The sequence below is a fragment of the Eumetopias jubatus genome, unplaced genomic scaffold (genome assembly GCF_037043125.1).
Source record: "Eumetopias jubatus isolate StellerSeaLion01/CBP00866 unplaced genomic scaffold, mEumJub1_p1.0 scaffold_11, whole genome shotgun sequence".
Lineage (NCBI taxonomy): Eukaryota > Metazoa > Chordata > Mammalia > Carnivora > Otariidae > Eumetopias > Eumetopias jubatus.
This window is the reverse complement of record NW_028274817.1, coordinates 56405403-56432862: the sequence shown is the minus strand read 5'-3', so window position 1 is coordinate 56432862 and position 27460 is coordinate 56405403. Positions and strand designations below refer to the sequence as shown.

General features: G+C 36.5%; 1 protein-coding gene across 3 annotated transcripts in view; it reads right to left on the bottom strand.

The window, feature by feature from the left end:
* Positions 1-27460, bottom strand: part of CHM (CHM Rab escort protein) — a 207726-nt gene that overhangs the window by 8352 nt on the left and 171914 nt on the right. For all 3 annotated transcript variants that reach the window (XM_028101500.2, XM_028101501.2, XM_088028708.1), the window contains exon 13: positions 4814-4912. In XM_028101500.2, coding sequence (XP_027957301.1) covers positions 4814-4912 — 99 coding nt within the window. The remainder of the gene's footprint in view (positions 1-4813; positions 4913-27460) is intronic.

The window sequence follows — 27460 nt, the reverse complement described above, 5'->3', positions numbered from 1 at the left end:
AGTTATTAAAAATATATATCCAGGATTAACACATTGATACCATAACTCACTAACACTTTGTCCTACTGGATTATAAAAGTCATGGCAACCAACAACAAAAATAAGGTTGTGAGACTTAAAGTTGTTTTAGCACATATTCTCTCATTTAACAGTGAGCATCTATTATGTGTGGTAGGCTTGGGCTAGGAGACAGAGATGCACAGATAAAGAAGAGTTAGTCCTTAGTCTCCTGATTTTTCACGTTCCCTAATACAGAGAGGGCCTAGCACACAACAGACATTCAATGAACAATTTCTATATTGATTTTCATCCTGTTTTCAGGTATAATCAAAGTATGATGTGCTTATTAAAAGGTTCTACCTTATTAATACCTAAAAACTATTCTTTGCAATCTTAATAATTATTTCCTTGCCACTCTTCCTTAGAAATGTTATTAAATTTTATTTGCTTGAAATATTGCTGTTAATATATTTATTGACTACAGAATTTTCTTTAGCCTGAATCTGAACAAAAATTCAAATTCTGTATAATGGTAACAATAGATGTATATTAAATTACTCAAGACCATGCAGTACCTTGTGAATCATAAAGAAAATACAAAAGGTATAATTAATTAATTAGCTCTTATTGTTAAATTGGTAATTAATGTAGCAAAATTCACAGCTAATTGCAGCATTCAATTAATAAGAATGCCCAATTCCTCAATTCAGGATAAACAGGATTTTGTTATATTTAAAATATCTCCACTACAAGAATACCAAACATGTTATTTTTCTAGTTCATTTTGAATAATCCATAATTATTAGTGTGACAGGATAAAGAAACTCTGAATGGAAGAAGTGATTCCTTATGATGTCCCTTCCTAATGCTAAGATATATTGAATCTAAGGTATCACTAACTTCATGTAAACACATGAAAGATGGTGAAACCTATTTACTGACAAAATAAAGGAACTTAAGGAACTCGTATTTCACAGCTAAAACCATATGGCTCTTAGTAAATTTATTGGTTTTAAGTTTAGTTTCACTAAATCTTATGGGAAGACAATTAAACATACCGCCTATGATTTGCAACACCAGACTCCAGGAGCACTGCAGAAAGAAAAGTGGGCTAAGGTCTGGAATTTCCTTTAATATTGCCCAGTCCATTTCTAAGCATACATTAAGAGAGTTTATCTTGTATTTCATGAAAGTTCCAGCTCAAAGGAGGGCTTTCACTCAAAAGAAGTTGGGAAAAATGAATAATCCAATAGATTATAGGAAAGAAATTTCATAGAGGTTGAAGCATTGAGAAGGAACCATGAGAGAGATGAAAAGTTGACATAGGCTGAAGATAAATGCTCTAGATAGAAGAGAGTTATCAGGCTTTGACCTTAAAACCCTCAAAATGACATATAATTGCTTCATCTTTCTTTGAGGTCAGCTGGAAGGCAGAGAGATAGTTGAAAAAATAACATGCAGTTGTGAACTACACAGTTGTCAAAGAAATATTAAAGCTGCTGAGGTTTGGCTAGGAATACATCACCTAACCAGGAACAAAACTGGTTTTCTGTAATAGCTCATTTCATCAGTTAGATAATGTAAAGGACTGAACAAGTGAAAGGTAATTTAGAATAAGACCTTAGGCAAATTAAACTGAGATAAGTACAAAATAAGGTAGGCAGAAAAAAAAATCAACAATGGCATACCAAATACAAGCAATAAATGGTCTACAGTTACATGCCATATTTAGGAATAGACTATTTTAGCAACACAGCAGAGGAGTGTGAGGACAAGAGTGTAAGAGACTGTCACAGCTGTGACCTACTCTGGATACAACAAATACAAAAAGGAATTAAGATAAGGCATTTGACTTCTGAGCCCAACAATTACCTAACATCCTTATCAGCCACGGACCTCAAAATAACACCTGTAAGGGTAATTTTTGTTTTTAGGTAGTTTTGTTTTTTTGAGATAGGACATGAGTGAGATGGGATGAGATAATTCCACATGCCATGCACAATCAAGCGAAAAAGAGAACATGGTGCAGTAATGATACTACACTGTAGACATTTCAATATATAGTACTAATGAAATTCTTGTTTCAATTCATATAGAAAAATCTCAACTTCCTGGGTAAAATAGGAAACCACTGAGGATAGTTATACCATTGCTCACTCAGTCCTTTGAAGGGTATTCTGAAGTCTGGAAGAACTAATCCAGACTGGTATGAATGGTTAGCAATCACCTAATTTTCTTACCTATACAATCAGGTTCATTAGACATAATAACACCTGAAAATTCTTTGGACAAGGAAATAGGGAAGGGTTTAGAGATCTCTGATGTTCTTAAAGGAGGCCAGGGGGTTTAGAGATCTTTGATGTTCTTAAAGGAGGCTGGGAGGTAGGGCTCTTGGAAGTATTGGTACAATTGCGTCTTAAGACAGTATATGTCAAGAGCTCCAGCTGATACCTTAAATGTGAAAAAGTAACAGAAAGAATAGAGGGAATACCATTCACAAACCTACTGAAATTTCTTAGATACATCAGCAAAGAAGTACTGTATTTGAGAAGAGAACATGATCTTTTACAATAAATAAACTTCCTTGCAAGGTAACTAGGCTGACTTTCACAAAGGCTTATGAAGCACAGCACTAAACAGAATGTAGAACTCTAAAAGAAAAAATAAGCTCAAGTAATGTTATTCCTTTGGCACACATTTTAAAACAAACATTAGGAGAAGGAAGGGAAAAATGAAGGGGGGAAATCGGAGGGGGAGATGAACCATGAGAGACTATGGACTCCGAGAAACTGAGGGTTTTAGAGGGAAGGGGGGCGGGGGGATGGGTTAGCTGGTGATGAGTATTAAGGAGGGGCATGTACTGCATGGAGCACTGGGTGTTATATGGAAACAATGAATCATGGATCACTACATCAAAAACTAATGATGTATTGTATGGTGACTAACATAACATAATAAAATTAAAAAAAATAAAACTATTTACAATGCTCTAAAGCATAAGATTTCATATCACTATCAAGTAATTAAAACATAATAAAAGCCACTAATCTGTGAAAATAGGTGCTTTTGCTACAGAGAAGAATGTGCTTTAATGCACTAAAAGTTGATACTGCTCATAAAGTTCTTTCTCATTTAGGCAGGAAAATGAATTGAGCTCTCTTCTCCAGGTGACTTTGCCTCTTTGACCTGCCATGGCCCAGTGCTCACTTTATCTGGTGATTCATTTTCAATAACTCCAACAGTATTTGTTCTGACATTTTAATTAAAATATGACCACTACCTCATCCTGATGATAAAAAGGCCTATGTGTCAGTGAAAACTAGCTTTTTAGTGCCTCAGTGCACCTGAGGACCCCTCTGAGCACATAGTTCTTACTAAAGAATTTCACTCAGGTTCTAAACAATACATCATTTCAAAATGGGATCACTTTAACCATTAAGATTAATGTTTAAAAATCTAAAATGACTAGAGGATGCTAAATAATGAATATGTGATTTCCTCAGTTTTTTTTTTTTAAAGAAAATTAAATGCATTTAAAACATGAAGAACAATGATACAAGATTCAAATTTAGTGTATTATTGGGACTATCACAAAATGAAATTAAAACAAAAAATTATTAAAAATTTCAGAAACAAGGAAAAAATTCAGTTTTTAAAAGCAAGGTAATCAAAGCCAAGGATAAAACCATGATTCCATATTAGGTTTAAGAATATTCTCAGGTATCAAAACTTCGCAATCAAATTTTTAACAAAAATTCAAACACATATATGAGACTTTCCAATGAATAAAATGTAAATATGAAACAAACTAAATTCCAAACTAAAGTGAAATAAAGTTTCAGATTTCAGGATTTTATTCACGTAGCTGAAAAAAAAACCTAATTATACTGGTATTAGTTCTTAAAACGGAGTTTTCTTATGTAAATATAAATGTCCCACTACATACTATCTCTGCATTAAGAAAACAAATAAGACACATAGGAGATGAACTAAAAGAAAATACAACAGGTAGGAGTAAATAAATGGTTGCCTGAACAAACATAACATCCAAAGGAAATAAAGATATATGACTCAGTGAGGAAACTGGTCATGATTCAAGTGGACATGCAAATCCTAAAATGAAAATCATCCTTGCTTCATATAAATGTATAATATCCATTAGGCTACTTTTTGATCACTTACACCCTAAATACACTACAATTTACTCCATTCATAGCTATAAGAGCTCCCCTATGAGGAGAAAAATTTAAAAATTTGTGGTTGAAAAACATTTTTCCACCATGAATAAGTAGCATAGTGGCACATATATTTTGAGAGCTAAATATTTATCACATCACTAGCAAGCTACACATTAAAGGACAATTAGGAGGGATTCTGACATTTGTCAATTAATACTGTAATATTATCTCAGCTTTCTTTTAAATAAAGATAACTTTTTCTGATAAAGGTATACTCTCTGTATAATATCTGTAAAATGAAGAAAATTAAAAGGAAAAAAATAAAAGTTGTCCATAATTCCACCAAAACTGAGAGATTTACAGGCAGTCTTTTTCCTATGCATGTGAGTATGTATGCATATAAATGTATATTTTTTGCACCTAATTATACATGTTGTGTGTGAAACATATTTTTCCTTTACCATTACAGAGTGAACATTTGCCCATTTTTAGGAAGAGAATGTGCTCCTTCATGCTACTAAAACGTGTAATACATCACATTTCAGTCCAGGTTGCAGAAACCTTCACGAGATACCTAAGAGGAGTAAAGTTGTTATATTACCTTTTCATCATGAATCGCTGATTATTATTCTTACCTATCTCCGTTTCAGTATATGGAGTAAACAATTTCTGCACAACTGGTTCTAAATCTTCTCTTGCTGTTTTAGAAGATGTACAAGTCAAATGAACCAAATCTGTTTAAAAAAAAAATATCTTGAGTTCCTATTACACACATTTGGCACTAAACTGGTGCCAGGGGAAACAGAGACCTAAGCAAGTCATGGCTCCTGCCTTTAAGGAATTTATAATCTAGTGATGGAACATGTAGAAACCATAACAATATGCTGTATGTGTTAATAGCTAAAATATGTGTTAACTAATAAAGAGCACACTAAGACACAAGAGGAAGTAGCAGTTGGTGGTTCATTTTATAAAACTAGCAGAGTAGAAAAGCTTAGGAAACCACTTATTCATAGAAAGAGCTTAACTTATCCTTATAACATTCCCAAAGAGGCTGGATAAAGGAAGAGGCTGGATAAAGGATTGCTAAGCAAAGTAGAAGTATGTAAAAAAGAATGAAATGGAATATTTACCTAGAGAACACACTTCATATTCTTCAGATGGAAGAATCCATTTATATAAACTTTACTGATAAGTTAACATATCTATTCATTATAGGGTTTTCTTTTTTCTTTAAATTTTTTATTGTTATGTTAATCACCATACATGATTAGTTTTGTTTTTTTTTAAGATTTTATTTATTTGACAGAGAGAGAGACAGCGAGAGAAGGAACACAAGCAGGGGGAGTGGGAGAGGGAGAAGCAGGCTTCCCGCCGAGCAGGGAGCCCGATATGGGGCTTGATCCCAGGACCCTGAGATCATGACCTGAGCCGAAAGCAGACGCTTAACGACTGAGCCACCCAGGCGCCCCCATCATTAGTTTTTGATGCAGTGTTCCATGATTCATTGTTTATCTATAACACCCAGTGCTCCACACAGAACGTGCCCTCTTTAATACCCATCACCAGCCTAACCCATCCCCCCACCCCCTCCCCTCTAGAACCCTCAGTTTGTTTTTCAGAGTCCATCGTCTCTCATGGTTCGTCTCCCCCACCGATTTCCCCCCCTTCATTCTTACCCTTTCTTTTTTTTTCTTAACATATATTGCATTATTTGTTTCAGAGGTACAGATCTGTGATTCAACAGTCTTGCACAATTCACAGCGCTCACCATAGCACATACCCTCCCCAATGTCTATCACCCAGACACCCATCCCTCCCACCCCACCCCCACTCCAGCAATCCTCAGTTTGTTTCCTGAGATTAAGAATCCCTCATATCAGTGAGGTCATATGATACATGTCTTTCTTTGATTGACTTATTTCACTCAGCCTAACACCCTCCAGTTCCATCCACGTAGTTGCAAATGGCAAGATCTCATTCCTTTTGATGGCTGCATATCAAAACCTCAATGAGATACCACCTCCCACCAGTCAGAATGGCTAAAATTAACAAGTCAGGAAACAACAGATGTTGGTGGGGATGCGGAGAAAGGGGAATCCTCCTACACTGTTGGTGGGAATGCAAGCTGGTGCAACCACTCTGGAAAACAGTATGGAGGTTCCTCAAAAAGTTGAAAATAGAGCTACCGTACGATCCAGCAATTGCACTACTGGGTATTTACCTCATTATAGGGTTTTCTAAGAAACCTTTTCGGGGAACACTGCTGGCTAGGTTTGAGTGATACATATACTTGAAAGTCCATAAAATGGCACAATTTAAAGCAGTATATAGTATTTTCAGAAATCCCAAATCACTTCCTTTTTCCATTTACAGATTCATGGGGCCTGGCCTTGGAGAATGTTTGCGTTAGAGAATATCATGAACAAAAAAGGCCCTTCATAGGAGTAAAGTACTGTAGCCTAATACACTTAGAATTGCTAAAGCCCAACACACAAATATAAAGTAAGGACAAACAGTTTTGTGTACTGAAAGAAAGGACTAAGGGGATCCCTAATGGGAGAAATTCTTATGGTCCAGGAAAGGGCTTGGGGCAGGATAAAATGATAACTGAAAGAATATATTAGAGAAGAGTATAAGTACTGAGAAATTCTTTCCCCTAAAACACCGGTAGAAAAGTATACTCACTTCTTTTCTGAAAGTTTAGACCAGTAGACTTTATTTTTAAACCCCAGGAAGACAGTTCAAAGCTTATCATGGAAGTTGACATCAGAAGTGGAGGCTTATTATTAAAATTCCATTCTAAGCATGAACTGAGGACTCTTAATAACCATCTGAGCTAAAATCAAATTTTGTAGATTTTTTTCAGGTCCACCAAAAAAAGTGATATTCTAAGAAGGTTTCTATTTTATTTGAGTATAGTTTTTACATGATTGTAACAATGATTCCTATTGATTCTGGGATACAATAGGACGTATGGTACTAATCATTTCAAAAGGTATAATAACCTTCACAACAAAATTATTCCTAATTAACTAAAATTTTCCAAATGCTATATAATTTTGCTGGGGAGTTTAAACTCCCTACGTAATTGCTGAATTAAATGGGGTATATAACTACAAAGGCAGAAATTCCTGATAAAATTTGAGAGAAACTGTCCTGTCTCATAAAATACCAATACCCATGCCAAAGTTCTCAATTTTCCAGTTCTTCCTATTCAGTTAATGTGTACTAGAGAAAAAGCAGATGAACATGAATATAAATAAAAGTATATTTTTAATATCTTAAGGGTAGACTACTGGTTCCATTTAACAGGATATATAAAAGAAATATATAATGGAGTAATTACATCCTTATGTTTTGTAACAATATTATCATAGTTTGGTTCAGGGAGTGCCACCAAAAATTTCTAGTAGTCAAGTCAGATTATCATCTTACACTTAATGAGTTTTATACCAATTCTTAGAAAGAGGGGTGCCTGGGTGGCTCAGCTGGTTAAGCATCTGCCTTTGGCTCAGGTCATGATCCCTGTGTCCTGGGATCAAGCCCCTTGTCCAGCTCCCTGCTCAGTGGGAAGTCTGCTTCTCCCTCTTCCTTTGCCTCTCCCCCCAGTCATGCTCTCTCTCTCAAATAATAAAATCTTTATTTACAAAATAAAATAAAAATAAAAAATAATATAAAATAAAAGCAAAAAACAATTCTTAGAAATACTAAAACATTCATAACCTGAATTGTAATGTCTGAACATGATTCTGATTAGATGCTACATTATTAATTGACCTAAAAATTTAAGTTATAAACAACTATTTTTTTTCTCCCTACACTTCCTACTTTTCCTGTTATGATCAAAGTAATATAGACTACTATTTAGTAAGTTATATATGAACCGCATAGTAACCACAAACCCCAAAACTATAAATAGATACAACAAAAATTAGGAGAAAGAAAGTCAAACATAACACTACAGAAACTCATCAATCACAAAGAAAGTAAGAAAGCAAGAGAGGGAAAAGAACTACAAAACAACCACAAAACAACAAAATGGCAATAGAGATACCTAGCAATAATTACTTTAAATGCATTATGTGACTTTAATTCTTCTCCAAAAAATTAACTTGCTCAATAAATGCTAAAAATGACTACAAGTTATATCAGATGGGGCAAGTGCTTTCCTAAAAGCATTACACTTATCAATACAAATCAATAACTATTACTAAGATTGTAGAAGATACATCAGAAGTGAAAATATTACCCATTGGCAGCATGTGATATTATAACGGACTCAAAAATTTTTAAACCTTGGCTCTTTTATAAACTATGCTCCTATTAACTTCATTTAGCAACTGCTTAAAGTCTTAATGGTCTTAAAAATGATGAAATGTATTCTCTATCACAATTTCTCTGCTGGCAATAATACTTAGATTTGATTGGCATTAAAGAAGCCTTAGTGCAATATATGCTTTAATTCATAGAATAAAACAGTAACACTTGAAAAAGTTTGGTGAATGGAGTGCTAGTCACAATCAGTACCACTGAAACAAAGATATCTGAAGTTCACAAGTCTGACATCACTCAACACGAAACTAGAAATACAACCACGCTTTCATTTTAGTTCTCTAAAACTTCCTGGTCAAAACAGCATCTGTCCCAATGCAGTGAGACCCTCCCCCAAAAGAACAGTGCAGGCCCCCGCCACAGCACTTCCCTAAAGTTTGGAGTTTTAAAAGTTAGCAGGCTTGGGGTAAATACCCAGTAGTGCAATTGCTGGGTCATAGGGTAGTTCTATTTTCAACTTTTTGAGGAACCTCCATACTGTTTTCCAGAGTGGCTGCACCAGCTTGCATTCCCACTAACAGTGTAGGAGGGTTCCCCTTTCTCCGTACCCTTGCCAACATCTGTCATTTCCTGACTTGTTAATTTTAGCCATTCTGACTGGTGTGAGGTGGTATCACATTGAGGTTTTGATTTGGATTTCCCTGATGCTGAGCAATGTTGAGCACTTTTTCAAGTGTCTGCTTGCCATTTGGACGTCTTCTTTGGAAAAATGTCTGTTCATGTCTTCTGCCCATTTCTTGATTGGATTATTTGTTCTTTGAGTGTTGAGTTTGATAAGTTCTTTATAGATTTTGGACAGTGCTCACCATAGCACATACTTTCCCTAATGTCTATCACCCAGCAACCCCATCCCTACCACTCCCCACCACTCCAGCAACCCTTAGTTTGTTTCCTGAGATTAAGAATTCCTCATTTCAGTGAGATCATATGATATGTGTCTTTCTCTGATTGACTTATTTCACATAGCATAATGCCCTCTCATTCCATCCACGTCATTGCAAATGGCAAGATTTTGGTTTTTTTGATGGCTGCGTTAATATTCCATTGTATATACAGACCACATCTTATTTATCCATTCATCTGTTGATGGACATCTTGGCTCTTTCCATAGTTTGGATATTGTGGACATTGCTGATATAAACATTGGGGTGCACGTACCCCTTCAGATCACTACATTTGGGGGGTGGGAGGGATGGGGTGGCTGGGTGATAGACAATTGGGAGGATATGTGCTATGCTGAGCGCTCGGAATTGTGTAAGACTGATGAGTCACAGACCTGTACCTCTGAAACAAATAATACATTATATGTTGAAAAGCAAAAAAGTATGAAGGGAAAAATGAAGGGGGGGAATTGGAGGGGGAGATGAACCATGAGAGACTATGGACGCTGAGAAACAAACTGAGGATTCTAGAGGGGAGGGGGGTGGGGGTATGGGTTAGCCTGGTGATGGGTATTAAAGAGGGCACATATTGAATGGAGCACTGGGTGTTATATGCAAACAATGAATCATGGAACACTATATCAAAATTTAATGATGTACTGTATGGTGATTAACATAACATAGTAAAATAAAATTAAAAAAAAGTAAAGCACCCACCCTGCACCATTAAAAAAAAAAAAAAAAAAGGTAGCAGGCTTTGCTGGGATAGAGCCCAAAGTTCACTGCACTGCTCCAGGCAGGCAAACAACGCAGAGGCAGCATGAAAACACGTATCTGAAAAACGCTTGGAACGTACAAGAAGAAATTATTCCCTCTTCTGGGAGTGCTTCCCTGAGAAGAGCAGCACAGAGACCACTCTCCAGGAACAAAGGGTGGCTGGCTGGTGCCATTTCCCTCCTCCACCAAGTCCTACCCACCCTGCACTCTGCTGGAACTACTTTTCTCCTGCAACTGTGCATAAGTCCCAGTGCAACAGGCTCCTGCCAGAAAACCAATAGAAATCCCGACACACACAATGTATACTGACCAGAGAGTTCAGCAAGGCTTCAGTTCTAGTGGAAGTAGCACCAGGTTTCATTTAACAAGTAGACCAGAATACACCTAGTTAAAAGTCCCTACACACTGGCCAAGATCCAAACAATCCCCACTGCAGGCAAGGAGAGCCTCTGCAGAGGCTTGCTTGAAGGACAGAACAGTGGAAACACAGCAGCAGAGTGCACACAGCACACACCAGAGACACTTGCCAGGCCCTGAACACTATATGACACCTTCATAAAGTCATTACTCTCAGGAGAAGGAAACATAAGAGACTTTTCTAAAACAGAGAAGAAGACAGAGACTTACATAAAATGCCCAGATGTAAAAATTCATCTCAAAAGAAAGAACAAGAAAAGTTCACAGACAGGGATGAAATTTAAACAGATATAAGTGGGGAGTCTGCTTCTCCCTCTTCCTGCTACTCCCTCTGCTTGTGCTCTCTCTCTGATAAATAAATAAAATCTTAAAAAAAAAGAAAAAGATTTCTGGGGTTGTGTCAGAAGGATACAGGAGCACTGGCCAAAGGTTCGAGAGATGGGAAAAGATGGTGGAGTAGGGGTCCCTATTCTAAGCGGTCCCCGGAATTGAACTGGATATCCACCAGAACACTCTGAACATCCATGGAATCAGCCTGAGATGTAAGAAGATAGATCTGGAACTCTACAAACAGAATATTGCAGGCGGCTGGTTTCGAGGTAGGGAGCGGGGAGCCGTGATTCTGCGGGCAGATATCTGAAGATAAAAGGAAGGGGGAGGGAGCCGAGCCCTCGGGATCCTAAACCGCTGGTGAGCGACAGCCTCCTGAGCTGGGGACGGGGCACACACTCGCAGACTGGTAGAAACGGGGAAAGGACTTTAGGCGACCGCTGGGACTGAAGCTGGAGCGGTGGGGCTGCGCGTGTGAACTGGGGGCAGCTGGCAGATTTAGAAGCACAAAGGGCAGAGACGTGCCCTGACCTGGAGGCAAGGACTGGGAGTGCTGTGGAGGGGCGCACAACCCAAGATGCTGCAGTTCATAGCAGCACGGACAGAAACGGAGAGAGTGTGGCCTGGAGAGCTCATTGAAGAACAGAATGCGATCTCTCTGCTCTGAGGTAGAGGGTTGGAAATGGTCTCTTCTGCTCTCACGGAAGAGACGCGGAAAGCCTCCAGAGAAAAAAAGCCCCAAAAACCTGGTTTACACTGAGCCTGTCGCCCACCACAGGGGGCAGGGCAACTCTGCCCAAACAGGGTTGCCTGAGTAACAGCGTGCCAGGCCCCTCTCCCAAAACACAGGCTGAGAAAACAAGAGGCCAGCAACACTAAGGTCCCTACAAAACAGGTGCATTTCGCTTAGATTGTGTTCAATAATTTGGACTCTATACATACCCTCAACCACCCATCAACAGAATGACTAGGAGGAGGAACCCCCAAAATAGGAAAGACTCAGAGACTATGACTTATGCCACAGATTTACAAATGCATTCAGATATAACCAAGATGTCGGAGGTGGAATTCAGGTTAGCAATTGTGAAGACAATAGCTAGACTGGAGAAGTCAATTAATGGCTACACAGAGTCTCTAAGGGCAGAAATGAAAGCTGAACTGGTAGAACTTAAAAATGCTATCAATGAGATCTAATCTAATCTAGAAAATCTAACAGGTAGGGTAAGTGAGGCAGAAGACCAACTAATAGACAAAAAGGGAAAAGAGGAGGCCAGGGAAAAACAACTGAGAATCCATGAAAATAGAATCAGAGAAATAAGCGACAGAATGAAAGGTTCCAATGTCAGAATCATTGGGATCCCTGAGGGGATGGAGAGAGAGACAGGACTAGAAGATATATTGGAGGAAACTGTAGCTGAGAACTTCCCTAATCTGTGGAATGAAACAAACATTCCTGTCCTAGAGGCAGAGAGGACCCCTCCCAAGATCAAGGAAAACAGGCCAACGCCCCAGCATGTAATAAAAAAACTTGCAAATCACAGAACAAGGAAACCATCTTAAGGGCAGTTAGAGGGAAGAGATTCCTTACGTACAGAGGGAGGAACATCAGAATAACGTCAGACCTATCCAGAGACACCTGGCAAGCCAGAAAGGCCTGACAAGACATATTCAGGGTACTAAGCAAGAACATGCAGCTAAGAATACTTTATCCAGCAAGGCTGTCATTTAGAATGGATGGAGAGATGCAGAGCTTTCAAGACCGGCAGAAACGGAAAGAATATGTGACCAGTCTGATGGCCTTGCAAGAAATATTAAGGGGGGTTCTATAAAAGGAGAAAGACCTGAAGAGTGATACAGAAAAGAAATTGGGGCACCTGGGTGGCTCAGTCGTTAAGCGTCTGCCATTGGCTCAGGTCATGGTCCCAGGGTCCTGGGATCAAGCCCTGCATTGGGCTCCATCTTCGGTGGGAAGCCTGCTTCTCCCTCTCCCACTCCCCCTTCTTGTGTTCCCTCTTTCGCTGTGTCTCTTTCTGTCAAATAAATAAATATTAAAAAAAAAAAGAAAAGAAATTTACAGGGACCATCTATAAAAACAAGGTCTTCACAGGCAATATGATGATAATTAATTCATATCTTCCAATAATCACTCTCAACGTGAACAGCCTAAATGCTCCCATAAAAAGACACAGGGATGCAGACTGGATAAAAAGACAGGACCCATCCACATGCTGTCTATAAGAGACTCATTCTGAACCTAAAGATACATTCAGACTGAATGTGAAGGGATGGAGATCCATCTTCCAGGCCAGCAGACCTCAAAAGAAAGCTGGGGTAGCAATTCTTACATCAGACAAACTAGATTTTAAACTAAAGACTGTAGTTAGAGACACAGAAGGACACTATATCATTCTTAAAGGGTCTATCCAACAAGATCTAACAACTGTAAATATCTACACTCCCAACATGGGAGCAGCCATCTATATAAGCCAACTGTTAACCAAAATAGTCATATTGATAACAATACATTAATTGGAAGAGACCTCAATACTCCACTCTCAGCAATGGACAGATCATCTAAGCAGAAAATCAACAAAGAAACAAGAGCTTTGAATGACACACTGGACCAGATGGACCTCATAGATAAATACAGAACATTCCACCCTAAAACAACAGAATACTCACTCTTCTTGAGTGCACATGGAACTTTCTCCACAACAGACCACATACTGGGTCACAAATCAGGTCTCAACTGATATCAAAAGATGGAGATTACTCCCTGCATATTCTCAGACCATAATGCTTTAAAACGAACTCAATCACAAGAAAAAATTTGGAAGATATTCAAACATTTGGAAGCTAAAGACCACTCTGCTCAAGAATGTTTGGGTCAACCAGGAAATCAAAGAAGAACTTAAACAATTCATGGAAACCAGTGAGAACGAAAACACATCGGTTCAAAACCTATGGGATGCTGCAAAGGCGGTCCTAAGGGGGAAATACACAGCCATCTAAGCCTCACTCGAAAAAATAGAAAAATTCCGAATTCACCAACTAACTCTACACCTTAAAGAACTAGAGAAAAAGCAACAAACGATGTCTAAGCCATGCATTAGAAGAGAAATAACTGAGATTAGAGCAGAGATCACGGAATTAGAAACCAGAAACGCAGTAGATCAGATCAACGAAACTAGTAGTTGGTACTTTGAAAGAATTAATAAGATCGATAAACAACTGGCTAGACTTATCCAAAAGAAAAAAGACCCAAATTAATAAAATTATGAATGAAAGGGGACAGATCATGACTAACACCAAGGAAATAAACAATTATTAGAAATTATTATTAACAACTATATGCCAATAAACTGAGCAATCTGGATGAAATGGAGGCCTTCCTGGAAACCTGTAAGCTGCCAAGACTGAAACAGGAAGAAAGTGACAACTTTAACAGGCCAATAATCATAAGGAGATTGAAGCAGTGATCAAAAACCTCCCAAAAAACAAGAGTCCAGGGCCTGATGGATTTCCTGGGGAATTCTACCAAACATTCAAAGAAGAAATAATATCTATTCTCCTGACGCTGTTTAAAAAAAAAAAAAAACAGAAACGGAATTAAAGCTTCCAGACTCATTCTATGATGCCAGCATTACCTTAATCCCCAAACGAGGCAAAGAGCCCATCAAAAAGGAGAATTTCAAATAGATATCCCTGATGAATATGGATTCCAAAATCCTCAACAAAATCCTAGCTAATAGGATCCAACAATGTATTAAAAGGAACATCCATCACGACCAAGTGGGATTTATCCCCGGGATGCAGGGGTGGTTCAACATTTGCAAATCAATGAATGTGAGAGAACACATTAATAAGAGGAGAGAGAAGAACCATATGGTCCTCTCAATTGATGCAGAAAAAGCATCTGACAAAATACAACATCCTTTCTTGATTAAAACTCTTCAGAGTATAGGGATAGAGGGAACATTCCTCACGCTCATAAAATCCATCTATGAAAAACCCACAGCGAATATCATTCTCAATGGGGAAAAGCTGAGAGCCTTTCCCTTAAGGAACAGGACAAGGATGCCCACTCTCGCCACGATTGTTCAACATAGTACTAAAAGTCCTAGCAACAGCAATCAGACAACAAAAAGAAATAAAATGTATTCAGATTGGCAATGAAGAAGTCAAACTCTCTCTTTTCACAGATGACATGATATTTTACGTGGAAAACCCAAAAGACTCCACCCCCAAATTACTAAAACTCATACAGCAATTCAGTAATGTGGCAGGATACAAAATCCATGCACAGAAATCAGTTGCTTTCTTACTAACAATGCAACTGTAGAAAGAGAAATTAGAGAAACGATTCCATTTACAATAGCACCAAAAACTGCAAGCTGCCTCGGAATAAATCCGTAAGGATCAATACTCTAGGAACTACAGAACACTCATGAAAGAAATTGAAGAAGACACAAAAAGATGGAAAAACATTCCATGCTCATGGATTGGAAGAATAAAGATTGTTAAAATGTCTATGCTACCCAGAGCAATCTATACCTTCAATGCCATCCTGATCAAAATTCCAATGACATTTTTCAACATGCTGGAACAAACAGTCCTAAAATTTGTATGGAATCAGAAAAGACCCCGAATCGCCAAGGAAATGTTGAAAAAGAAAAACAAAAGCTGGGGCATCACACTGCCCAATTTCAAGCTGTATTACAAAGCTGTGATCACCAAGACAGCATGGTACTGGCACAAAAATAGACATATCGACCAATGGAACAGAACAGAGAACCCACATATGGACCCTCAACTCTACGGTCAAATAATCTTCAACAAAGCAGGAAAAAATATGCAATGAAAAAAAGACAGTCTGTTAAATAAATGGTGCTGAGAAAATTGGACAGCCACATGCAGAAGAATGAAACTCGACCATTCTCTAACACCATACACAAAGACAAACTCAAAATGGATGAAAGACCTCAATGTGTGTCAGGAATCCATCAAAATCCTAGAGCAGAACATAGGCAGTAACTGCTTTGACATCGCCCACAGCAACTTCTTTCAAGTTACATCTCCAAAAGCCAGTGAAACAAAAGCAAAAATGAACTTTTGGGACTTCATCAAGATAAAAAGCTTCTACACAGCAAAGTCAACAAAACATAGAGGCAACCCACAGAATGGGAGAAGATATTTGCAAATGACACTACAGATAAAGGGCTGGTATCCAAGATCTATAAAGAACTCAAACTCAACACCCAAAAAACAAATAATCAAGTCTAAAAATGGGCAGGAGACATGAAAAGACACTTCTCTAAAGACGACATACAAATGGCTAACAGACACATGAAAAAATGTTCACCATCATTAGCCATCAGGGATATTCAAATCAAAACCACATTGAGATATCACCTTACACCAGTTAGAATCGCAAAAATTGACAAGGCAAGAAACAACAAATGTTTGAGAGGTTGTAGAGAAAGGGGAACCCTTTTACACTGTTGGTGGGAATGCAAGTTGGTACAGCCACTTTGGAAAACAGTGTGGAGGTTCCTCAGAAAATTAAAAATAGAGCTACCCTATGACCCAGCAATTGCACTCCTGGGTATTTACCCCAAAGACACAGATGTAGTGAAAAGAAGGGCCATATGCACCCCACTGTTCACAGCAGCAATGTCTGCAACAGCCAAACTGTGGAAAGAGCCGAGATGGCCTTCAACAGATAAATGGATAAAGAAGATGTGGTCCATAAACAATGGAATATTACTCAGCCATCAGAAAGGATGAATACCCAACTTTTATATTAGCATGGATGGGAGTGGAGGAGATTATGGTAAGTGGAAAAAGTGAAGCATAGAAAGTTAATTATCATATGGTTTCACTTATTTGTGGAGCATAAGGAATAGCATGGAGGACATCAAGAGAAGGAAGGGAAAAATGAAGGGGGCAAATCGGAGGGATAGATGAACCATGAGAGACTATGGACTCTGAGAAGTAAACAGGGTTTTAGAGGCGAGGGTCGTGGGGTGGCTATGGGTATTAAGGAGGGCACGTACTGCATGGAGCACTGGGTGTTATATGAAAACAATGAATCGTCGATCACTACATCAAAAACTAATGATGTACTGTATGGTGACTAATAATAAAATAAATGACATAATAACATATATAATAATAAATATAATAACATAATAAAATAAAATGAAAAAAAAACCCCAGATATAAGTAAAATGCCTGGAGATTTTAAAGCAATAATCATAATGATACTCACCAAGCTTGAGAAAAGAATAGAAGACTTCAGGGAGGCCCATACCACAGAGATAAAAAGTCAGAAATGAAAAATGCAATAACTGAGTTTTTTTTTTTAAACTGAGATTCTAAAAAGACTGGATGTAATGACAACAAGGATAGAAGAAGCAGAGGAATGAATGAGTGACATAGAAAACAGAATAATGGCAAATAATGAAGAAGAACAAAACAGAGAAAGAAGACTTATTGAGCACGAGAACAGACAGGGAACTCAGTGATTCCATCAAAAGTAGTAACATTTGTATGGTAAGAATCCAACAAAAAAAAAAAGAGAGAAAAGGGGGCAGAAGCTTTATTTGAGGAAATAATAGATAAAAACCTCCCTAATATAAGGAACGAAATAGACATCCAAATCCAGGAGGCACACAGAACTCTCACTAAAATCAACAAAAGCAGGCCAACACTAAGACATAGTGTAGTGAAATTTGCAAAATATAGTGATAAAGAAAAAATCCTAAGAACAGTAAGACAAGTCCCTAACTTACAAGGGAAGGCCCAAAAGGCTAGCTGCAGATCATTCCACAAAATTGGCAAGCCAGAAAGGAGTGGCATAATATATTCAACTTCCTGAATGGGAAAAATCTGCAGCAAAGAATACTCTATCCAGCAAAGCTATCATTCAGAATAGGAGAGATAAAGAGCTTCCCAGAGAAACAAAAACTAAAGGAGTTTGTGACCACTAAACCAGCCCTGAAAAAAATATTAAAAGGGACTCTTTGGGAAGGAAAAAGTGACAAAGACTAAAAAGAACAGAAAAAATCTCCAGAAAATGACAAAACAATAAAATAGCAGTAATAAAATTCATATCTATCAATAATTACTCTGAATGAAAATGGACTAAACACTCCATTCAAAAGACATAGGGTGTAAGAATGGATTAAAAAAACAATACTCATCTATATGCTGCCTATAAGAGACTCATTTTAGATCTAAAAATGCCTGCAGATTGAAAGTGAGGGGATGGAGAAATATTTCTCATGCAAATGAAAGTCAAAAGAAAGATGGAGTAACAATACTTGTATCAGACAAACTAGATTTTAAACCAAATGCCTTAACAAGATGAAGAAGGGCACTATATCATAATAAAGGGGACTATCCAAGAAGATCAAACAATTAAACTTATGCCCCAACAGGGGAACACCAAATATATAGAACAATTAATAACAAACTAAAAGGCAGTAATTAATAATACAATAGTAGGGGACCTTAAACATCCCACTTATAGCAATGGACAGATCATTTAAGCAGAAAATCAACAAGGAAACAATGACTTTGAATGACACACTGGATCAGATGGACTTAACAGATATCCAACTTAAAGCAGAATACACATTCTTTTCTAATGCACAGGGGACATTCTCCAGAATAGATCACACATTATATAAAAAAAATCAAGCCTCAACAAGTACAAAAAGACAGATCACACCTATTCTATGAAAACTGAAGTCAACCACAAGAAAAATTTGGAAAGACCACAAATACATGGATTTTAAACAACATGCTACTAACAAATGGTCCACCCAGGAAATCAAAGAAGAAGAAAAAACCATGGAAACAAATGAAAATGAAAACACAATGGTTCAAAACCTTTGGGATGCAGCAAAAGTGGTCATAAGAGGGAAGTATACAGCAATACAGGCCTACCTCAAGAAAAAAGAAAAATCTCAAATACACAACTAACCTTACACCTAAAGCAGCTAGAATAAGAACCATGAACAAAGCCAAAAGCTAGCAGAAGAAAGGAAATAATAAAGATTAAAGCAGAAATAAATGATACAGAAATTAAAATAACCAGTAAAACAGATTAATGGAACCAGGAGCTGGTTCTTTGAAAGAATTAATAAAATTGATAAACCCCAGCCAGACTTATCAAAAAGAAAAGAGAAAGGAACCAAATAAATGACAAATGAGAGAGGAGAAATCACAACTGACACCACAGAAATATAACTGTAAGAGAATATTATGAAAAACTATATGCCAACCAATTGGACAACCTGGAAGAAGTGGGTAAATTCCTAGAAACAGAAACTACAAAAACTGAAACAGGAAGAAATATAAAATTTGAACAGACCATAACCAGCAAATCAATCAGTAATCAAAAATCTGCCAACAAACAAAACTGCAGGTCCAGATGGCTTCCCAGGGGACTTTTACCGAACATTTAAAGAAGGGTTAATAACTACCTATTCTTCTCAAAATATTCCAAAACACAGAAATGGAAGGAAAACATCCAAACTCATTCCATGAGGACAGCATTTTCCAAAATAAAATCTAGTTTGTCTGATTCCAAAACAAGACAAAGACTCCACTAAAAAAATAGCACTACAGGCCAATATCCTTCATGAACATGGATGCAAAAATTCTCAACAAGATATTAGCAAATTGAACCCAACAGTACATTAAAAGAAACATTCACCACAATCAAGTGGGATTTATTCCTGGGCTGCAAGGGTGGTTCAATATTTGTAAATCAATCATGTGGCATACCACATTAATAAAAGATAAGAACCATATGGTCCTTTCAATAGACGCAGAAAAAACATTTGACAATGTACAACACCCATTCTTGATAAAAACCCTTAACAAAATACAGATAGAGGGAACACACCTCAACATAATAAAGGCCATATATGAACAAAACACAGCTAATATCATCCTCAATGGGGAAAAACTGAGATTTTCCTCTAAGGTCAGGAACAAGATGGGGATGTCCACTCTAATCACCATTATTTAACACAGTAATGGAAGTCCTAGCCACAGCAATCAGACAACAAAAATAGAAGGCATCTAAGGAAGAAGTCAAACTTTCACTATTTGCAGATGACACGATACTCTATATAGAAACCCCAAAAGACTCCACCAAAAAATTGCTAGAACTGACACACAAATTCAAGCAATTCACAGGATATAAAACCAATGTTGAGAAATCTGTTGTGTTTCTATACACCAAAAATGAAGCAGAAAGAGAAATCAAGGAATCAGTCCAATTTATAATTGCACCAAAACCCATAAAATACCTAGGAATAAACATAAAAGATCTGTACTCTGAAAACTATAAAACACTGAAGAAAGAACCTGAAGATGACACAAAGAAATGGAAAAACATTCCATACTCATAGGAAGAACAAATATTGTTAAAATGTCCATGCTACCCAAAGCGATCTACATATTTAATGCAATTCATATCAAAATACCTACAGCATTTTTCACAGAGCTAGAACAAACAATCCTCAAATTCGTATGGAACCACAAAAGATCCCTAATAGCCAAAGCAATCCTGGAAAAGAAAAGCAAAGCTAGAGGCATCACAATTCTGCACTTCAAGCTATGTTACAAACCTGTAGTCACCAAAACAATACAGAACTGGCACAAAAACAGAGACACAGATCAATGGAACAGAAGAGAGAACCCAGAAATGGACCCAAATAATCTTCAACAAAGCAGGAAATGCAATGGGAAAAAGAGAGTCTTTCCAACAAATGGTGTTGGGAAAATTGGACAGCCACGTGTAAAAGAATGAAACTGGACCACTTTCTTACACAAGAATAAACTCAAAAACGGATGAAAGACCTAAATATGAGACAGGAAACCATTAAAATCTTAGAGGAGAACACAGGCAGAATCCTCTTTCTCCTCGGCCATAGCAACTTCTTACTAGACACATCTCTGGAGGCAAGGGAAACAAAAGCAAAAATGAACTATTGGGACTAATAGACATGAAAAGATGCTCAACATCACTCATCATCAGGGAAATACAAATCAAAACCAGGCTGAGATAACATCTTATACCTACCAGAATGGCTAAAATTAACAACAGAGGAATTAACAGATGTTGGCAATGATGCAGAGAAAGGGGAACTCTTACATTGTTGGGAATGCAAACTTGTGCAGCCACTCTGGAAAACAGTATGGAGGTTCCTCAAAAGTTAAAAATAGAACTACCCTAATGACCCAGCAATTGCACTACTAGGTATGTGCCCAAAGGATACAAAAATACCGATTTAAAGGAGGACATGCACCTAATGTTTATAGCAGCATTATCAACAATAGCCAAACTATGGGAAGAGCCCAAATGTCCATCAACTGATGAATGGATAAAGAAGATGGTGTGTGTGGAATACTATCCACCCAATCAAAAATAATAAAATGAATAAAATCTTACCATTTGCAATGCCGTTGATGGAGCTAGTGTATTATGGTAGAGAAAAAAGCCAGAGAAACAAATAGCATATGATTTCACTCATAGATGGAATTTAAGAAACAAACAGATGAACATAGGAGAAGGAGACAAAAAATAAAAGAGGGGGAGGCAAACCATAAAAGACTCTTACTCTAGAGAACAAACAGAGGGTTGATGGAGAGGAGGTGGGCAGGTGATGGGCTAAATGGGTGATGGATATTAAGGACTGCACCTGCTGTGATGAGCACAGTGTATTATTTTTAAGTGATGAATCACTAAAATTCTACTCCTGACGCTAATGTTACACTATACCTTAACTAACTAGAATTTACATAAAAACTTGAAACAACCTCAAAAAAGGAAAAAAAAATTGTATCATGAATTTTATTAATATATACTACATACAATATATTTAGTTATATATTAGTATTTGGTAATATATTACTCATATCTTCAGTAGATTACACATATTATATATAATTATAATACATGTTTTATATGTTTATATATAATGAAGTATTACACAGCCATAAAATGGATGAGATTTTGCTATTTGCAACAACATGGACGGACGTATAAAATGTTATTCTAATTGAAATAAATCAGACTGAGAAAGACAAATACCATATGATTTCACTCTTATCTGGAGTCTAATAAAAAAAATGAATGAATAAACAAGGGAAAAAACAGAATCAGACTTATAAATAGAGATCAAACTAATGGTTGTCAGTGGTAAGGGGAGTAAGGTGATGTGATGGACAAAATGGATGAAGGGGAGTGGGAGATACAGGCTTCCAATTGTGGAATAAACACGTCATGGGAATAAGAGGTATAGCATAGTGAATATGGTCAATGATATTGTAGCAGCATTGTATGGGAAGAGAGGGTAGCTACATTTGTGGGGAGCACAGCATAATGTATAGGGAAGTTGAACTGCTTTGTTGTACACATGAAACTAATGTAACATTGTGTGTCACCTATATTCAAAAAATTTTTTTAAGTGAAACTTGAGTTTTATAAGTGCCATACACTGTTCACATGAATCTGATCCTTATAACAGTCCTGAGGTATAGATACTATCATTATCCCTATTTTATAGATGGGGAAGCTGAGGTACAGAGAGATTAAGCAACTTGCCTAAGGTCATTCAGCTATTATGTAAAAGAGTTAGAACATAGCCAGTCTATGTTCTCAACTACCATATAATAGCGTATTGTTAGAATGCATCTTCCTGGTTAACTGAACTGTTTAGCTGCCTTGGAAGTACCTTTTGTATATATTATTTCTGTACCGTATAAAAGTAAACTTCAGTTGTACACTTACAGTTTTACAAATTCAAAATCACGTCAAAGATAAGGCAATATGATATCCATGAAAATTCATTAAATTAAAGAGACTAAAAGGTGAAAGTAAACGTATTTTAACGTCTTAAGCACATTTTTGGTCATATACTTTAAAACTACAGTGCATTTGCATAGCATAGGATAAAGAATAAAAAGTCTAAAATATGTGATCTGTAAAAAGAAAAATTAAAAATTGCTTAACAATTGATCACTTGCTTTGTTAATGTCTAAAGATTAAATTGATTTTAGTATTACATTTGAATACATGATTTTTATGATATTTTCTACTCTGAATAAGAAATCTGTATTTATTTGGTCTATTTTTGTCAAATTTGTTTTTATGAATTAAAATTCTGACTAATCATAATACAAAAAAATTGTTGAAAAATTGAAAATACTGTGAGAATTATATATCTTTTAAACAATGCCTACAATCTCCTAAACAGTATATTTTCTTTAACAAAAACTACAAAATGAATTTTATGTATTATACTTTACTGAATGCAACACAGTAAGTGAATAGTATTTAACGTAAAGTACCATAGTATTTGTCAACCCTGAATTACACCATAAAAAGTTACAAAATTCTACCTGTTCTTAATGGAAAGAAAGTAGGAGTTGGTGCTGATTCAAGAATGGGTGAATTTGATCAGTTGATACTGAAAAGAGATAAAGATAAACTGAGTATGAGGATTAGTCAAGAAGTGAGAATATTCTCAGAAAGAGTAACATAAAACCTTCATTAGCTAAAAGAGTACCTGAGCAAGTTTAAATTCTTTTATCTTCCCATATTTATTTAACTGGGAAAAATACCTTTGAAATCAGTAACAACCTTAAAAGGAAAATAAATCTTTACATATTGATTACTATGGCTAATGAAGAATGGAGTACACTAGATTTAGACATTAATTAAACCCAGTATTTAAAAGTAAAAAAGACTTAAATTTTACTAAAGAATTCCCATCTTTTCTCTAAAGCCATAATTTTGTAGTATGTCTTACAAACAAGCTAATTTGCTCATGAATATCTGTAAAATGCATTTCTTTGTTAAAAAAACTAAATAAATCACGAGACTTCACATCATTTACTTTCTATAAATTTCATTTTATTACCTTTGAGGAATGAGTGGAACCCACAAAGTCTCACTGGTATGTATTTTGATTATGTTTGATTTACTCAGGTGTAACTGCATTAGTTACAGTGCTTACCAACATTTGTCTTCCAGTGATTCTTCCAATAGGAAGAGCGATGAGTTTAGTTCATAATTTTGTCATTACAGTCTCAAATTTTAAGCCAAGTGAAGGCATTTGGTTCCACTCAGCTGGACATACTAATTATACGCCTGTCATTTATATGAGACCTATCTAGATGTATTTGTCTACTTAAGTAATTGTTTTAAGGGAAAACTGATAACAATGAAACCTGCTTAATAATTAAATAACAAATTTATACAGTATTAAGAATTAACTCTTCCTAAATACTATTTTACTTTTTGATTTCTACAATCAGCACATAGATGATCATTAACAGCTCAACACTATTAGTATAAATATGAGAAATCTACAACACAGCTAACTAAGCTAACCCAGATATATGAGCATTCAGACAGAATAGTAAAAAATACTCTCTCAGGAATCCTAATTGAGACTAGCTCTTCTGAAGATACTTTTTTTTTTTTTAAGTATGAATACTGTCAAATTCCATACTATCCTCCCTTAATAGGTGGGATTCTTATACAATTTGAAAGTATTCATCATTTTCAGTTTTTGGTGTTTGACCTGGGAAATAATGAAATTCTTCTGTGAGGAAACAATTCTGTAAATTTTTAAAACCTGTTCTATTGTGTTCAAGATAAATTTTATTCAAAAGGTTCAGGAAAAAAGAAAAAACTCTTAAAAGAGATTTAAAAGTAAAAGTTGTGTAAGGGAAGAGAATTATTATGTAACATTGTAAGCTAAAAATTTTTGCTTATAACCAGGGAGCTTTGAAAGAGGAAAATAAATGAGCCAGGAAAAGGTCTGAATACTTAAAATAAATACATGGCATATACTTTTTTTTTCTGACTTGAAAATTTAAAAAATTAAGAGAAAGGGAAAGGGTGGTTTAAAGCCTTCTGTGATATTAGACTAGTTCTGTTTCAGAAGACAGACAAGCTAATTACCAAGAGCAGAACAACTTGCCACCAGTTCTGATATCATGACTCTCAATTAGGGCAGAAGCAGGAAAATACACTATTAAAGACTTTTAATGTCCAAGTTACAAATTATTCCTGAAAGTCTATGAACAGGCCCAAAACATAAGACAAAAAGGAGGAAAAAAGAAGCCAAACATTAAGAAAGTGAAAAAACCAAATAAACATGAACTTCCCTTGGGTAGAACAGCGTGGGTCTGCTGCAGGAGTCTGTCAAGTTTAGACACTGAAAGAATGGGGTCACAGCCCTGAGATAAAAATGCTAGTTCACAGTCAGTGAACACAGAGTTCAGATGGAAACCAGGGAGACAAGCATGACTGACTTGCTTTTCTGTGAAGCTCACTGAAGAGTAGGAGGGCATAAACTTTCAGCTCCAGGGCTAGAGATCAGGGCTCCGCCATTTTCATCCACCCCCATTGGTGCTGAAAGCCTTCAGGGAGCAAAACAGCAACACACAGTACAATCCAGAGCTGCTTACACTGAGCATGGCCCCCTGGCAAGGGGAGTGCAATTCCACCAGGGGAAAGGAACCTGAGAATCAGTGCAACAGGCCCCTCCCCCAGAAGACCAGCAGGAATATTCAGCTAATACCAAGTTTACTAATAATAGAGAACTGCAAAACTTCAGCTCCTAAGGAAAACAGTTTATACCATTTGTGTTTTTTTCTTATTTTTCTTATTATTCTTTAGGCTTTCAGTTTTACATTTTTTCCCCTTTTATCAATTCTTAAAGTTTTTTTAATTTTTATTTTCACATTTATGTTTTATATATATATTTCATTTTTGGTTTAATTTCACTGTATTCAATTTTATTTTTGTATATATATCAGTTTTTTTTTTTTCTTTCCTATTTTGGGATCTTGTTTCTTCTAACAAACGGACCAAAATAAAACCAGGATCTAGTTTATTGTTGTGTTCTGTTCTACTTCTTATTTTAATTTTTTCTTTTTTTTTTTCTGTTTTCTTCTGATTTGTTTAGTGTGTATTTTTCTGGTGCTGTTGTTGATATTCTTGCATTTTCTCTCTTTCACCTATTCTTTTCTGACATAATGACAAGATGGAATAACTCATCCCAAAAGAAAGAATAGGGGGCAATACTCACGGCCAGGGATTTAATCAATATAGGTATAAGCAAAATGTCAGAACTAGAATTCAAAACAATGATAATAAAGATACTGGTTAAGCTTGAGAAAAGCACAGAAGACATTACAGAATCCCTTACTGGAGAAATAAAAGAACTAAAACCTAATCAGGACAAAATAAAAAAGGCTATTACTCAGATGCAATAAAAAATGGAGGATAGTACTGCTAGGATAAATGAGGCAGAAGAGTCAGTGATACAGAAGACAAAATGATGGAGAATTAGGAAGCTGAGAAAAAGAGAGATTAACAGCTATTGGATCACAAAGGGTGGATTCATTAGATCAGATATACCATAAAGCAAAATAGAATTAGAATAACTGGGGTCCCAGAATAAGGGGAAAGAGAGAGTTGGACAAAAGGTTTATTTAAACAAATTATAGCTGAGAATTTCCCTAATCTGGGGAAGGAAACAGGCATTCAAATCCAGGAGACACACAGAATCCCCTTCAAAATCAATAAAAACAGGTCAACACCTTGACACATAATAGTGAAGCTAGCAAATTTTGGAGATAAAGAGAGAATCCTGAAAGGAGCTCTAGGCAAGAGATCCTTAACCAACAAGGGTAGTAACATAAGGATGGCACCAGTCCTGTCCACAGAGACCTGGCAGGCCAGAAAGGACTGGCATGATATATTCAAGGTGCTAAATGAGAAAAATATGCATGCAAGAAGACTTTATCTAGCAAGGCTGTCATTCAAAATAGGAGAGATAAAGAGCTTCCAGGACAAACAGAAACTAAAAGAATTTGTGATCACTAAACCAGCCCTGCAAGAAATATTAAAGGAGATTCTGTAAGCGAAGAGAGAGCCCAAAAGTAACAAAGACCCAAAAAGAACAGAGAAAATCTACAGAAACTGACTTTACAGGTAATACAATGGCACTAAATATGTATCTTCCAATAATTCCTTTGAATGTAAATGGAGTAAATGTTCCTATCAAAAGACACAGGGTAGCAAATTGGATAAAAAAAGAAGACCCAACCATATGCTGTCTACAAGACTCATTTTAGACCCAAAGACACCTCCAGATTGAAAGTGAGGGGGTTAAGAACCATTTATCATGCTAATGGACATCAAAAGAAAGCTGGAGTAGCCATCCTAATATCAAACTAGATTTTAAGCCAAACACTGTAGTAAGAGATGAACAAGGACACTATATCATAATAAAAGTCTACCCAACAATAAGATACAATTGTAAATATTTATGCCCCTAACTTGGGAGCAGCCAATTATATAAGCCAATTAATAACAAAATTAAAGAAACACATTGATAATAATACAATAATAGTAGGGGACTTCAACACCGCACTCACAGCAATGGACAGATCATCTAAGATCAACAATGACACAATGGACCAGATGGACTTCACAGATAT